Source organism: Crocodylus porosus, unplaced genomic scaffold (genome assembly GCF_001723895.1).
Source record: "Crocodylus porosus isolate Cpor-Errol unplaced genomic scaffold, CroPor_comp1, whole genome shotgun sequence".
Lineage (NCBI taxonomy): Eukaryota > Metazoa > Chordata > Crocodylia > Crocodylidae > Crocodylus > Crocodylus porosus.
In genome coordinates this window covers 4,024,502-4,040,276 of record NW_017728949.1, presented here as the reverse complement: position 1 = coordinate 4,040,276, position 15,775 = coordinate 4,024,502, and the positions used below count along the sequence as shown (strand labels likewise).

Here is a 15,775-nt window from a genome sequence, read left to right as displayed (position 1 = left end):
TGCCCCAAAGAAATGTTTCCTAGAACTTTCCAGATGATTTGATCTGCTACACTAGTTAGTTATGTATGGGTTAAAACTACAGGATCCATAATGTTCAGCCTCCTTCTTATTCCCTTCACTAAAGGTTAAGCAGAACAATATAAAATTAGTGTTAGAATATTCCATAATAAGACCATTAAAAAGTCTTTAAAAGCAAGATAAGACCTTTACTTGCTTTAAGAAATTAAGAATAAGAAGTTGCAGACTTAAGGAGACCAATGTATCTTCTAAATATCTCCTTGGTGGAAAAAGGATTGCTGCTACTTTGCATTTATAACAACAAACATGGTACTAAAAATGAATTAAATGAAATTATCCATCATAGGACCCCTCAGGTGACTCAACAACTCCCCACTCATGGAGGGAAAGCTGACAATATTTAGAAGAGATGCAAATGCATTTCCATAAATAAAAGAAGGAAAGCCGTGGCAGGAGCTGAAGAAAGGTTCTCTGAGAAAAGAAAATAACTAAGAGTCAATTTTGCATCTTCCTTTTAAACTAAACTATTCCTCCTCCTTTCTGAAAAGATGTACAGGAATGATATTTTTGAGGTCACTCACCTCTTCCCTGCCTAACAAACATTAAGCCTTTTCCCTAAAAATCAGGCTTTCCCAACAGTAACTACTGCAACACTTTTCATTAACATGTACTTTCTGAAAATCCCAAAAATAACAAGAAAAAGCTGTGCTGACCAGTATAAGTGTTATGAAGAAAATATTTCCCAGTTCCTATGAGATTATCATTCATTTCTATAATTAAGCAATTGCTGAAAATCAAGTAGTGCAATAAAGGTGCTCCTTACAGAAAAGTTTAAAATGGATTTCTTCAGGAGGCACACAATAGAAGATAATAATAAATTTACAGCAATAAACTGCAAGGTGATTGGTCTAAAGAGCATATTCAAAGTCATACACTCTCAACTGTCCCAATTTTGTTAGAACATGTGTAATTGAAGGAACTTTAACTTCACTATCCTGAAATTACAAAGCCAAAGTAAGACCAAAGATTTTCCTTCTATGTTAGTTAATATTTTCCAAGCAAGTGGAGAGCATCTGGCATTTATCACCAGTATCTGATGTCATCTGTCTTTTATATCCAATTGGAGGTGGTTTTCTGAAAAAAAAATTCTAGAGACTCTTTGTTACCAAATTAAAATGATAAAGAAAGAAAATTATGCAAGATGTTGTAGGTGAATTTGCATGTATATAGATAAGTAAATTATTGTACCTCTACCACAGCTTGTTCATTAACTGACTATCAAGGATCAAAAATCCCTGAAACACTCATTAGGAAGTTGAGACATATGCATAAAGTGACCTAATTTTTTTTTTTTTTAAGTTTCTGGGATCCACGAGAGAAGACAGAAGCAGCAATCACTTGGAATCTTGAGTGTTATATTCAGTCTCCCCTGATGAAATCTGGCTGAGCCGTTTGCTTGATCCCCACAACTTTCGGGAAAGCTGACCTGAGCGCATCTGTTCAAAGTAATCCAGAGAAACAAAAGGAGGGGGAAGGGATAAGGTGGATAAATTAAAAAGGAACTTCAGACACCAATTCTGGAAAAGACCAAACAACAAAAGGCACTGCATAAACACAAAATTAGAACAACAACATTAAAAATTTGGGATGATTCTGGGGACTGACACAAAACAAAGATAAACACTGATCACTGTCTTTTCCACTTGTGGATAACTGAGAGACATTGTCAAGCAATTTAAATCCAGTATTTAATACACCTTAAAAATGTTCTGATTTTGTGGGAAACTGTCTATGTATGGAAACTAATTTACTACTAAAGAGTAAAAGTCAATTCTAAATAAAAAAAAATGTTCAAGTTCATGAAAAGTGCATTCTATTTCAAAAGAGAATTATTAGAACTGAAGAGTAAAAGGCATTTAAAAAAGAATACTTGACAATGTCCTTTAAGTGATGGCTGATTGTGCAGGGGGAGAGAGGAGTTCCTGTGGCAACATGGAGATAGAGTTGAAGTGCTCAATGCAAGAACCATTAAAAAAGTATAGTCTACAGTGACTATTCCATAAGGAAAGACAAGTAACAAGCAGCTAAAGGCAATGTTAATTTGAATTTCTATTTTATTTGAAAATCAAATGGTATTTTGTAAAAAAATTAACTAACTACTCAGCTCCCAGAGCTGAGATTAGCTAGTGGCAATTCTATTCTGGAGATCCCATATGGTTAAATAAAACATCCCTTGATTGCACAAGGTTGAAAAAAAGTTTCTGATACTTAAGTGCTATGAATGAGTTTGTATTTCCCAGTCTAGCACTTTGTTTAAAAAGCCCATCAAATGCAAAATGGAAAAAAAAAAAAAATCTTTTGGGCACAATAAACTGATTCACATATTTTAGAAAATGGGGAAATGCAGGAGAAATGTGTTGTCCCCAACACATTTTTTAAAAAAAATCTGCTTACATGATATTAATCCTGCAAATAAGTTGAACCATAATTTGGAAAAAAAGTAGAAAAGTCTCCCCACCTATAGGAGGAACCAGTTCTGTAAAAAAAATGCACAGTGGAAGTCAGATGTGATAAAATTCACTGTTCTAAGCGTAAATCCAAAACAATTAACTACCCAAATTCCAGCTTAACAAAGAGCTTTCTTAAGACTGGAAAAATCGTTTAAAAGCTGGTGATTGTCTAAATGGCTATCATAAAGGCATGCTAATTATAACACCAGCAGCTATTAATGAATTCTATAATAGAAAAAAGTTGTCTAATTCAAAAGTCAGTGGAAGTTTCATCACTGATTTCAACTGAAGCAGGATCTGGCTCTCACTTTATCACAAGCCTAAGCAGTCTGTTTCAGGTAAATGAACACTATAATCCCCTAACTAGAAATATTTCTAACACTTAATTAAATTAATTTAATTTATAGTTTAGCATGAATCCAAAAGTCACAAGGTTTCTTTAATTTAAAATTTGCTCTGATTATAACTAGGAATACCAACAGTTTCAGTTCAAATCTACTTCAGTGTTTCAGAGATTCAGAAAACCTGGTTCTATTCATAATACAACTGAAGTACTTTGACAGAGTTGTTACAAGAAGTACCAACAGCAAGACCTCTGCTTTACACATGACTAAGTAGATATAGCTATAGATAGATGCTCTGTATTTGATATTACGTATGCAGTACTGGCAAATGCACATCCACCATACAGAAAGTACAGAGCATGTCAGGAGACTACACAGGCTCTCTCTGTACATTTACTATTAGAGATTCTGAACAGTGAAGCATTGCAATATTTAAAAAGGAAGTCAGTATACAGCAAAGCGTATCTGGCATATACAAAACTTAAATAGCTCATTCATTTTTGCTTCGAATTTTCTTCACAGATATTGCTTCACCAAGAAGAGGCTTACAAATTAGCACATTCCAAAAATGTTACTTATTTATAACCTCTTTCTTATTCGGATGTCAGTAATGAAAGTCTGTAGGTCCAACTGATTCTGACTTTTCCCATTAGCATTCCCTATACACTCTTACTTCTTACAGAGAAATCTCTATAAACTGTGTCATCTCAACAATTATTTATTCCCCATTGAACCCTGCTCTTAAATTTGCCCTGCCACAGAGGAGACTTCTTGCTCAACCGGAAAGCAGAAATAAGGGAAGTGCCCACTGTGCGATAGATAAAGTTCTTGATGGTGGGTTTTACCTCAGCTGGCTTGCCAACACCAATGATAATCAACTTTCCATCCTCCAAGCCCACAAGGATGTGGCTGTATTCTTTGGTAACTGAAATGCAGTGAATTGGCAGTCTCATGGCTAAGGGGGAGATGCTGAGATTCAGGCTAAAATGAACAAAAAAACCCACAGAGAAATACATAAAATATTTAACTGCTATACATTATGCATAATAGGTAGAACCACAATAAAGCTGAACTCGCATTGAGTGAGCTCAGATGCATAAACTAGAGTGTCACTGAGGCCCAATTTGTTTAAATGCACTGTAATTCCAGGCACAGTGAACCTCCACTCAGAGGTCATGTCTCATCTCTAGAGGAGCACTTTAATAACAGGTTAGTAATTTACTAAATAATTTACTAAAGGAAAAAAAAAACAGCAGACAATCTGGCAATTGCCTCTTATTGGCTAATGGTTTCTATAGAGAGGGGAAGACAGCGTTTTAAACCAAAATCACAACAGCATGCCATGGGATTGGTCCTGCAAGGTGCTAAGCCCTCAACTCCCATCAACTCAGAGTGAAAAATAAAGGACTAACACTTAACAGGACTGAGTCCCCAGTCTGCTGTCCAATCCTGTCCCTTCTAAAATACTAACAGAGCAAGAAATACATTTCTGTTCTATGTCTATAAAGCGCTTAGCAAAATGAGAGTCTTTCCTTGTACACAACTCCTCAGTGCCACACTAATGCAAATAATAAATGATAGGCGAACTTCCCAGGTGACTAATAGGTCTGTTGGACCCCAAATCCAGAAAAATCCAAACAGGACCAGAAAGCCCAAGGTTTGGGTTGCATTTTTAATTTTTTATACAAATGGATTTTCCCATTTCAAGTAACAGCCCAATAACGTACCATGCTCTCTAAGGCTACGGACAGACATTACACATAAACCTATTTAAGTGGTTATAAATTGGTTTCAACCTGTAACAGAACAGATGTTCAGTGCACATAAACCAGTTTAAAAATGGCTTGAACCAGTCTGAGATAAACCTGGTTGAATGTAGTATTAGACTTAACTGAAAATCAGCCTATTTAAATTTGCTGATGATACCAAGATTTGGGTTGACGTGGGCACGCTAGTAGGGAAGGACAGATTACAGCAGGACCTGGACAGGTTACAGGGGTGAGCTAATGAAAATAGGACGCATTTCAAGACTGACAAGTGCAGGGTGCTGCACTCGGGCAGTAGGAACCAGCAGCACACTTATAAGCTCGGGAACTCCCTTCTCGAGAGCATCGTGGCAGAAAAAGATCTTGAAGTCATTACTGACTCCAAGATGAACATGGGCCGACAATATGAGAACATGGTCAGTAGGGCTAACCATACTTTGTCATGCATCCACAGATGTATTTCAAGCAGGACCAAGGAGGTGATTCTCCCCCTCTATGTGACACTGGTCAGGCCGCAGCTGGAGTACTGCATCCAGTTCTGGGCACTGCACTTCACGAGGGATGTGGAAAGCATTGAGGGGGTCCAGAGGAGGACCACCCGCATGATCCGGGGACAGCAGGGCAGGCCCTACAAAGAGAGGCTACAGGACCTTAACCTGTTCAGCCTTCGCAAGAGAAGGCTGAGGGGGGACCTGCTGGCTGTCTATAAACTCACTAGGGGGGACCGGCAAGGTTTGGAAGAGAACTTGTTTTCCCTAGTGCCCCCCGGGGTAACAATGAATAACTTAGAGAGTAGATTTAGACTAGGCATCCGTAGGCACTACTTCACAGTCAGGGCGGCTAGGATCTGGAACCAACTTCCAAGGGAAGTGGTGCTGGCTCCTACCCTGGAGGTCTTTAAGAGGAGGCTTGATGTCTACCTTGCTGGGGTCATTTGAGCCCGGTTTTCTCTCCTGCCCAGGCGGGGGTGTGGGGGGGTGTCAGACCTGATGATCTACAAGGTCCCTTCCAACCCTACTTCTATGAATCTATAATCTGTGTCAAACAGGTTTGTGCAATGTCTGTCCCAGACCCTCTGCTGGTTAAGTTAAACCAGAATCCCCCAGCATCCCAGTATGGTCTTTGGGCTGGGCTGGGCTGGGCTCTGCTCCAGCACAGACTGCAGGCATCTGCCTGGCTTCCCCTTGCTCCCCCACCCTTCCCAATAAACAAGAATTTCCCCTATCCCCTCTGCCTTACTGACAGTTCTCAGCATTAGCTAGCATACCACATGCTGGCTATAGTCCATGCTGCGGAAAATGGGACAAAGGCAGAATCAACAGGTAGTTGGTAATGTGCCTCTGTTGTTTTCTTAATGGGGTGATAAACACTTATCAATTCCCTGCTGGGCTGAGCTGGGGGGGTGGGGTGGGGAGGAAGGGGTGGAGGAACACGACACCTCTCCCTAATCAGAGCATGCTTCTGGCCACACCTCCCTGGCTCAGCACTATAGAAGAGAAGGGAGGGCTCCTCTAGCGCCCCCCTGGCTTCTAGCCTGAGTCAATGCAGCCATGTGCCTGCATTTCTGGGATGTCTGTACAGTTACAAACTAGCTTAGCTTAGTCAGGTTTAATTAAGCCACTGTACTGGCATCTCAGTGATCCCATACAGTCACCAGCCCATTACCTGTACAGATCTCGGATGGAGAGGAATCCCTGTAGGCTGCCAGTCACAATGTACTCGCCAGTCACACACATGTCTGATAGCTCCTCCTTTAGACTCTCTGAGCCCAAATACTTCCCATTCACAGAATAGAGATGTAATGCATTCTTATCCTGAGGAGATTAAGAAGAAATTTGTCCTGGAGGACTGACTGGGTTAGAAGTTTACTAGTTATACCATCAGCTCACTGGCAGGATTACAAACTTCAGGGTCCTGAAGTTTGTTACAAAACAGAATCCTTCTACTCTGCCATAACCCAAATACTTCAGGCTCCCCACAGAACAAGGAGAAGAAATGGGCTGTTCAATGTATTCTGAAGGCTAATGTACTCAGACTATTATTATTAGTCAGAAGCCCCTTTCCAATCCCTGGTATAATTACAGAAGCCATCACCACAGCAGGCCTCCCTAGTTTTAGTCACAGAAGGTAGACTACACACAAATACTGAATAAGCAATGAGAATGCATTATACTGCGAATCCTAAAGCTACCGGTCTCTCTAGGTTAGGGCTGAGAAAACGTATGGGACAGCTTGCATGAGGCTCTGCTGCAAGAACAACAGGCACATTTATGTAGAATGCTTAAAAGAAAATAGCAAAAACATTCTATAACTTTGGGTTGTAACTTGCTAAGTACCTTGAGAGTGGTCTTTCCTTCTATACTGGTGTGGACGACTATGTGTCCTTCCCAGGACACTGCCAAGTTGGGAACAGTCAGGAGGAGGGAACTCTCACAAGGTGGTCGCAGGGTTCTCATGTATTGACCCTTGCGAACGGTATGGATAATCACAGTGCCATCCTGTAAAAACAAAAAACTTAGGATCTATTTCTTGATAGCAATACTTATGTAAGATCATTATTTGTTGTTACACTGTAGGCAGCACACAGACTTTACATAAGGTCGTTACACTGCAGGCAGCACAGTTTGAAATTACCAGAATGAAGCAGCAACATGCTGACACAATACGCAATTTCTTCTTTATACAAAAGGTTAAAAGAAAAAAAAATCAGGGAAGAGCAACATTTTTTGGTATCACACTGATCCCAATAATAAAAATCATTACTTCCAAAAAATGAAAAAACCTGAAGCAACTTACCCTGCCTCCTGACACCACCACGTCCAGTTCAGTGCTGATGCCAACACTCAGTACCTCATCTGTATGTCCGTAGAGAATCTGTAAGGGTTTAGGTGCCAGGCCTATAGGAACTCCTCCCTGATACAAGCATAAATAATACAATTACAGATTCTCTTATAGCTGAGGGACACATACTAGGTATCTTCAACACAGCTGATGTAGCACTTTGTGCTACTCTCTAAGTTATCTCATTTTCTTTCTACTAAATTAGCAGCTCTGTTTGTACCTCGAATGACTGAATCACAGCTGTCTAACCAATGGCCTGTGGACTGCATGCAGTCTGTGAAGGGTTCATTTGCAGTCACTGGGCTCCCACCCAACCACTGTTCCTCCTATTCCTCTGGTGGCATCAGCAGCTGGTATCTCCAGGCTCCCTTTCCTGCCATTGGCTTCCATTTCCTGCCCCTGCCCTTGTGGGTCTGGGCCAGTCTCCATGAATATTGTGGGGTGGTAAAAGTGTGGGGCTGAAGCAGCAATCTGCTCCCCACATGCCCTTGCCTGCACAACCAGCCCCACACTGTCATCACCCCATGATCTCAACCCCATTCCTGCCTGCCTGTCTTGTTCCCAGGTGCCACTCCCTGTCCCCCCACAGCCCCATCTCAGCTGCCCAGCTAAGTGGAGAGCAGAACAACTTAGGGAGTTTTGTTGAGTTGTTGTGCAGGGTGAGGTGAGGGTGGTGCTGACCCAGCCTGCAACAGCTCACCAAAACTCCCTTTGTGGCCCTCAGGCCCCCAAAATTGCCCACCCCTGCCTCAGGGATTCACATGACTCTGGGTGCATTATCAGATATCTAGTACAGGCAGGGAAGGAGCCCGCCAATACAGAAGAATTAGAGTATTAAACCTTGGGAATGGGCTGGGCGGTATAGTGAGGGGAAGATGCTCACCATCTCCTATGCACCACTCAGGGAAGATACAGTTCAATGCAGTGAATTGACATTAAATATTTTGATTTCAGGAACTTTAAAAAGTTTCATTTTAATTTTAAAAATGTTACCATTTCTGAACTAAATTTTTACAGTTCTGATTTTACAAAATAATTTGTAATTTCAATGTTGTAACCCGATTTGGGACAAAAATAACTGTTGAAAGTTTGGGATTTCCTATGGAACAGAAATTGCTCATTTTATTCAGCTCTAGGAATAAAGATTTCTACAAGTGAGAACTTAATCTTTTCCTTTCTGGCCTTGGCAACTTTGACACAAAACACTTTGCTCCTGAAAACTGCAAACAATGTTCTTACAATGTACAGCGTATCACACATGAGAAATCCTGCTCAGAAAGAACAGAATTCATTTTTCAATTCACTCATCTGTCAAGACTGTCTGGTTATCATAGAGCCATAGAAGCAGGGCTGGAAAGGACATCAGTAGGTCATCTAGTCCAGTGGTTCTCAACCTTTTTCCTACCAGGACCCACGTCCAAAGGTTCATGGCCTGTCCCAACCTATACCCTGCTGGCCCTGCCAGTGCACCACCCACAGTCCCCACCCCACTGCCCATGCTTGGGCCTCTCACTCCTGACCCGCAGCCCCTGCCCCCTCTACTGGTGCCCTTTACTTCCAACCTGAAGCCCCCTCTTCCCTTAGCCCTGCTGGTTCCCCTTGCTCATATCCCACAGCCCCTGCCCCTCCCCAGCCCTGCCAGTGCCCCTCACTCCCAACCTGCAGCTCCTTGCCCCACCCATCCCTGCCGAAGGGGTCCCCAGCTGCCCCCGTCCTGCTCAGGCCTCAGCATGGTGGCTGTGGCAGTTCCAGCTCATGCAGATGATAGTGCAGCAAGCTGGAGGAAGGAGGAGGGGAGGACTGTGGCAGCCCCTGGGGCTGCCATGCTGCACCAGGCAGCCAGATCACAGCTCATTCCACCCACTGTGCAGCGTCTCCCAGCACCCTGCCCTCATAAGCATCCAGCCATGCCTCACAGCTCTCTCCTGCCCTCTTCCCCCGCCACTCTGCCCTGCTACAGTCTCTGCGCTTTCCCAGGACTAGCATTTCTCAATCCATGAGTTGCAACCCTCTGAAACCTTCTTGTGACCTACTTCTGGGTTGCAACCCGTGGGTTGAGAAATGCTGATCTTGTCCAACCATCTGCTCAAGGAGGATCATCCCTATCTAAACCACCCCAGTCAATTGTTTGCAAAGTTTTTAGGACAAACATCTTTCTTGTACAACTACCAGACAGAATGCCGCAAAACATCAAGACCACTCTAATTTGCCACAGATAAAGTGGGGGGGAGGGGGGGAAAGGTGTTTATGTCCTGCCATTGCAAACACAGGAATAGTTTGTTAAAATAGACCCTAGAGATCAACAGAAGAAGAGCATGACCCTGCTCCAAAGAAGGCAAAAATCCCCAGTCAGTCTGACCATGGGGTGAAATTCCTCCCTGATCCCAAACATGGCAATCAATCTGAGCAGAGGAGCAAGAACCTCTAACTATAAGGTGCAAGGGTGCACAGATTTATCATGCATCAGCTGTTCCATGGTAACTACCCACTAATACACTCCTACCTTATAGGTACATCAAAGTTAACCTGTGGTTTTAGCTGTGTTTTACTTTAGCTTACAACCTGTGTTCAGTCTTTCCTACATTACTCCTTTGCAGGTTCAACCGTTTAAATAAGAACCTGCTGTCTCTTTCTGTGTTTAAGTGTATAATGCACGGCCATATAATGCAAACATAGTAGCTTAAGTTGGCTTGCCATTTTTAAAATCACAAATCAGTTATTAAAGTAAGATACTTGTTTAGTGTCAAGGAGAAAGGATGCTGCTGCTCTTATTGATAATTCTTGAGAAGACAGAATTTCCCACTGAGTAAATGAAAATATGGATATCTGCATTGTGTGATCAGTAGATTAACAAATCAGAAACTACCACATTCTAATCCTCTCTGACACAAACAGTATGGGTCTCGACATGTCACCTTCTTCAGTTTTCCTATCTGTAAAATAGCAATAATATTTTCTTACTTGCAGGGTTGTTGTATGACGTGAATAGAATCACTGAATTTATAATCTGTAGTGGACTCCCTAAAGCATGACAGAGACAGCAAATAAATGATCAGCCTTAATGGAATGCTACTATACCTGTGAATTTACAGAACCGGTATGGTGGTAAAGTAAGCACTAGGGAAGAAAGCTGTCTGTCAAAAGGTAGCTTCTGGTAGTATTTAGGAGCAACCCACCTGTTGAATTATTTGCCATATCATACATGTAGTGTCTCTGGAACCAGAAATTAAGTGGATCCCACAGAAATCTATAGTCAAGCAGGTCACAATATCTACAAAGGAAAGGAAAAAGTTGAAATGCAAAATGAAGGTAAAGGTTTTATCAGCATTTAAGACTAGTTTTACATATAGTAGCCATGAGCTGCTGTACACTGTGCCAGCAGTGGGCAAATAGAAACAAAACTGCAAACTCCACCACAGCATGAGCACTGCATAAATTCTGACAACTGAAAAAGATGTATATTGGGCTTTGTAAAAGAGCTCCAGCCTGGAATAAAAAAAACATTAAATATAATCATCATTAACCTATCCAACAGTTTGTTTTTAATTGAAATGGTCCTATCAATATTTGTACAGTATTTCCATTAGTCCTAACTGAACCTACAAAAGGCAGTTGTAAAAATAAAAGAAATTAGCAAATTCTTATATATAACATATCTTGTAATTCCTTTGTGTCCAACCTGCCTTGTCCAAACACACTGGCCTAGTATTTCTTATACCTAAATGAGCCTTGTAATGCTCAAAGCATTAAACCTACTCACTACAAAACTTTTATACAAGTTTTAATTTCATAAATTAAAACTAAGACCTAACTTACCCATGTGTCTGATATGCTGTCCTATCAGTTTGCCTTTTGTAAGTGATGTCACTCTGATACTATTGTCCCAATGTCCTCCACTAAGCAGCAACTTCGCATCATGGGACACTGCAAATAGTTTGGAGGTGATCTCTAGCCCTGGAGCAAAAGGGCCACTCATGCTACGCTGGGTTCTACAAATAAATTTTACAGTTAAGATGTACCCTCTGATAATATTACGATCTGTCACATGCTTATAAATGAACAAAAGCAACCAGTAAATAACCAACACACAAACTGAAAACATGATGCCACTGGGCAAGTCTACACATGCAATTAATGGGACTGAACACACTCTGGCTCAATTTGAACCTGGGTAAACTAATCCCAATAACATTGTCAATGTATGCATTTAAGTGCAGTAATTTACTGCATTGCTAGATACTACTTGTATCTGACAGGACTATCTGGCAGCACAGTAAATTAGTCTACTGGGCCCTAATTGTCTCACACGTGCAGACACTGGTGCTTTACTTCATAGGAAATTAGTCTGCTGTGCAGTAAAGCATCATGTATAAATGCACCCACTGATTTCAATAGCAAAATTCTAATTCCTTTCATGGAGGGCATGAATTTACTATCTTTCTTTTCATAGATTTCATAGACATTAGGGCTGAAGGGGATCTCAGAAGATCATCGAGTCCAGCCCCCTGCCCCAGGGGCAGGAAGTCAGCTGGGGTCAAAGAATCCCAGCAAGATAAACATCCAAATGTCTCTTAAAGGAGTCTAGAGTAGGTGCTTGCACCACCTCTGGAGACAGTTTGTTCTAGGCCTTGGGGGCTCGGGCAGTAAAGAAGTTCTTCCTTACCTCCAGCCTGAAACGGTCTTGGAGGAGTTTATGACCATTTGACTTTGTTGTCTCTTGGGGATGCTCTGGTGAACAGGTGTTCCCCCAGACCCTGATCCTTTTCATGATATTTTACCTGAATTAAGGTTCTGAATTGAGATAACTGTGATTTATATAATGTGTACACAGCATATAGTGCGATTTACTGAAAAAAGGAGCAAAGTTATCAAATGTGTGTAAAAAGACAAACATCTTCCTTTCATAGAAAAAAAGCCATTCTATTTTCTTTTTTTTTTTTTCCTTTAAGGAGTTCTTCTCCTGTGAAAAAAATACTAAAAAGGCAATTACTTATTCAAGAAGTCTGTTTCTTTTGCGTGTTCAGTCATTTTGGTTATTTAAAAGACAACAACTTTAATTACCCTTCACTCTTGTTAGCACTATAAAGCTGAGGCCCTCTCTACATGTTACAGGTATTGCACAACTGACTAGTTAACTGCACAATTACCTGGAGATCAGCTATATCTGCAAAGTAGGAGTTTACTCTCATCCTCAGGGTGAAAGGATTGCCTCTGCAGTGATCCTCTAGTTCAGGGAGTTTCCCTGCACCTTTGGGTAGGGAGATTACTTCTGTAGCAATCTTCCAGCCCCGGCATTTTCCCTCCCTGTACCCCTAGGGCAGGGAAATTGCTGCAATGGGGTTCCTCCAGCCCTGGGGGGGGGCAACCCCATGGCTTGGAGCCCCTCAACTGGGGTGCATAGGGTTCCCAGTTTTGGAAGCCTGCTTCTTGTCAATGCAGCAGAAACCTGAGATCAGGCTTCCCTTGCATTGACACTAAGGCACTGTAACAGGGTAGCATCTTCACCAGGTCTATGCCAACTGCCCACCTGCCTCTGGCGTAACCTCTTGCCTTGTTCACCTGCCACACCTTGATAGAAAAAATATGAAAATTGTTACAAAGGTGGGAGGCTACCCATTTTCTTCGCCCTCCTGATCACCAGGGCCTTAGTACACATTCTGGCCTCCCCTTTACGTGTCCCATGCCTTGCAGATATTTCTTCAGCAGTTGACCCAGGGACCCGAGCTCTGGAGCCTCACATAGGACTCTCATTCCCCACCAGAGCTTGTAGTCCCAGCAACCCCACACTGGGTTCTCTCACTTCTCTCTCTCAGCCCCTTCACCAGAGCCACTACTCTCGCCTCTCTCCAGGCCACTACGCCCCCTCTCCAGACCACTACTCTTGGGAACTTCCTTCTGGCTCCCCCTCTGCAACCATAGGACTCTATGATGAGCCTGAGTGCTGCCCATGCCCTGCCTCGGAGCTCACCTGGAGTCTGGGCTCCCCCTGTCCAGTCTTAGTTCCACCATGGATGTGGGGCTGGGGTTAGGAGGCATCCCATACTCACCTTTCACCAGGGCGGTAACTGGCCTGGCATTTCCTGGGTGCTCCCATGTCACCAGGAGCCCCACCAAGCCACCCATCCCCAACAGGGTGCAGTTTTAGGTCTCCCAGAATGAGAAGCCTCCAAGCCATCCTCCTAGCTCCTGCTCTTACCTCCAGAATGCTGCACACCACAGTGGAGCTGGATGGTGATCCTCCCTCAGCTGTAAGCAGATAACTGCTGGCCCTGCCTGGCTGGACTGTGTTTGAGAATGGCCACCCTCATCAGGCACCTAGCAGCTGCCTGCCTCAGCCCTTAAAGTGCTCAAAAGGTGCCCTGCCACAGGTATGACGGGATCTAATGCACAAACCCACAACTGCTTCCTGCTATGCATGAGTGGTTTGGCAGCAGGCGTGACTGTATGAATCATGTATTAAATTCCCATTGTGCCTTTATCTGCATGTGTAGAAAGGGCCTAAGAGAAAAAAATAGTGGTCACTCTCATCCTTGACCCAATGCCAACAAATTACTTTGTTAAATTCCAGTCACGTATCTTGTGCAGAACTGGTAAGTGCAATAGAAGCTGCACACAAGTCATTAAAGGCACACTAAAGGCATCGCTGAACATAAAAGTATAAGAGCTGGCACCCTGAACAGACCGGAGATCCATCTAGCCTAGCATCCCGTCTCCGGTGGCAGCAAGTACCCAATGCGTTAGATAAGAACATAAGGCACCAATGGAAGGCACATACATAACTAAGGGCAGGTTTGCAGAATCTTTATTATGGATCATAATGCATGGCAAGGAATGAGCCCAGCTTAACTCACAGTTCAGGGAGACTTTGCAAGGCTGGCAATTAGGGAAAAAAATATTTTAATGGCAAACCTGACTGAGAACAAAGGCGGAACTGTATGACATCTTGCAATGTCATTTGCTCTGTTTTTAGAACAGGACTGTGAATTAATATTAGGGAATGTACAATTCTTAAAAAAATATATACAATACACTCTAGGAGCTAACTTGTTAAATAACATTTCAAGAAATCAAAGGGGTGCTACCAAATTACTATCAAACTATTATTCTAGTATCTATCGTCAAAATATTTTGTTATAGTGGATGACCACTACAGCACATTTTGTCCTCTTTACTTACTTAGGGTTTGTCACGGTTGTATCTTTGAGAAATGTAAAATAGTTAGAGATATTTCTATCATAAGGTAGCCACCCATGGGTTCCAACAATGCAATTCAGGCTTACGGTTACCTAAAAAAGTTTGAAAGAAATAAATTAAGTTCTGTATTTGTGAAAAACATTCTTCTTGGTGCATCTATCTCAATAAGAGAGCTTACATATGAGCTAACATAGGCCCCTTGAGAGTTCACCACCAAATTAATGAAGCTCACAGCTGTGGATAGCACGATGGTAGGATGAAGCATTACCATTTATCTTTTTGTATTTTTTCCCTTTCTTCTCAGCAATCAGTGTCTTGCAATTCTGATTTATGCTGCATATACTGCTGACATAGAACAGTATATGTTCTAGATTAGCACATGAGATGCAGCCTTGAAAGAAGGCTTATGATTTACATATGTATTTCACAGCCATTTAATTCTTGTGTTTTCTTTTCTTTGAAAATCAGTTGTAATAACTAACATTTAAAGTTATGACAAATTTAAGATACTCCGAATAACATTTTTGTTCCTGAGTCAGTGTGAAAGTAATCTCATTTGAATGCACTGCAGTACTTTTTCAGCAACCTGAAAGAAACGGAACCAAGTGTTTAGATGCACATGTACAAATTCTAACTAACATAAGCACAGGTCATATATGTGCGTACTTAATTTGGTCTATGCAAATGTAAGTGAAGGAAGACAAGACAATCGGAAAATGCTCAGATGCTACAGGAAGGAGAGTAGTTGCAAAAACCTAAATACAGAAAGTAACAAATTATTTACTCCCAACATCATTAGGATCAGGACCATTACTGTACCCATACTTTTATCAATACAAAATTTAATTTTAGGAACAATGCAGTCATGTGTAATGCACATAAATCAGAATAGATTTTCAATGATAAAAATTAAGGATCATAGAAAATTAGGGCTTGAAGGAACCTCAGGAGGTCATCTAATCCAACCCCCCCACTCAAAGGCTCTTACAGGAGTAAAGAATGCACTGCAGCTATTAATACTCCAATATAACAGTTCAGAAAAACAAGAGAGTTGTCATAGTTCCATAGTTTCTAGGGTCGGAAGGGACCTGAGTAGATCATC

At 41.9% G+C, this 15,775-nt stretch overlaps 1 protein-coding gene across 2 annotated transcripts in view; it reads right to left on the bottom strand.

The window, feature by feature from the left end:
• Positions 1-15,775, bottom strand: part of NBEAL1 (neurobeachin like 1) — a 127,924-nt gene continuing 112,149 nt past the window's right edge. For both annotated transcript variants that reach the window (XM_019553749.1, XM_019553750.1), the window contains 8 exons: positions 14,656-14,765; positions 11,296-11,468; positions 10,656-10,750; positions 7,435-7,551; positions 6,975-7,136; positions 6,304-6,452; positions 3,718-3,853; positions 1-1,514 (listed from right to left, as the gene is read on the bottom strand). In XM_019553749.1, the coding sequence (XP_019409294.1) occupies positions 1,413-1,514; positions 3,718-3,853; positions 6,304-6,452; positions 6,975-7,136; positions 7,435-7,551; positions 10,656-10,750; positions 11,296-11,468; positions 14,656-14,765 (1,044 nt within the window). In that variant the 3' untranslated portion in view covers positions 1-1,412. The remainder of the gene's footprint in view (positions 1,515-3,717; positions 3,854-6,303; positions 6,453-6,974; positions 7,137-7,434; positions 7,552-10,655; positions 10,751-11,295; positions 11,469-14,655; positions 14,766-15,775) is intronic.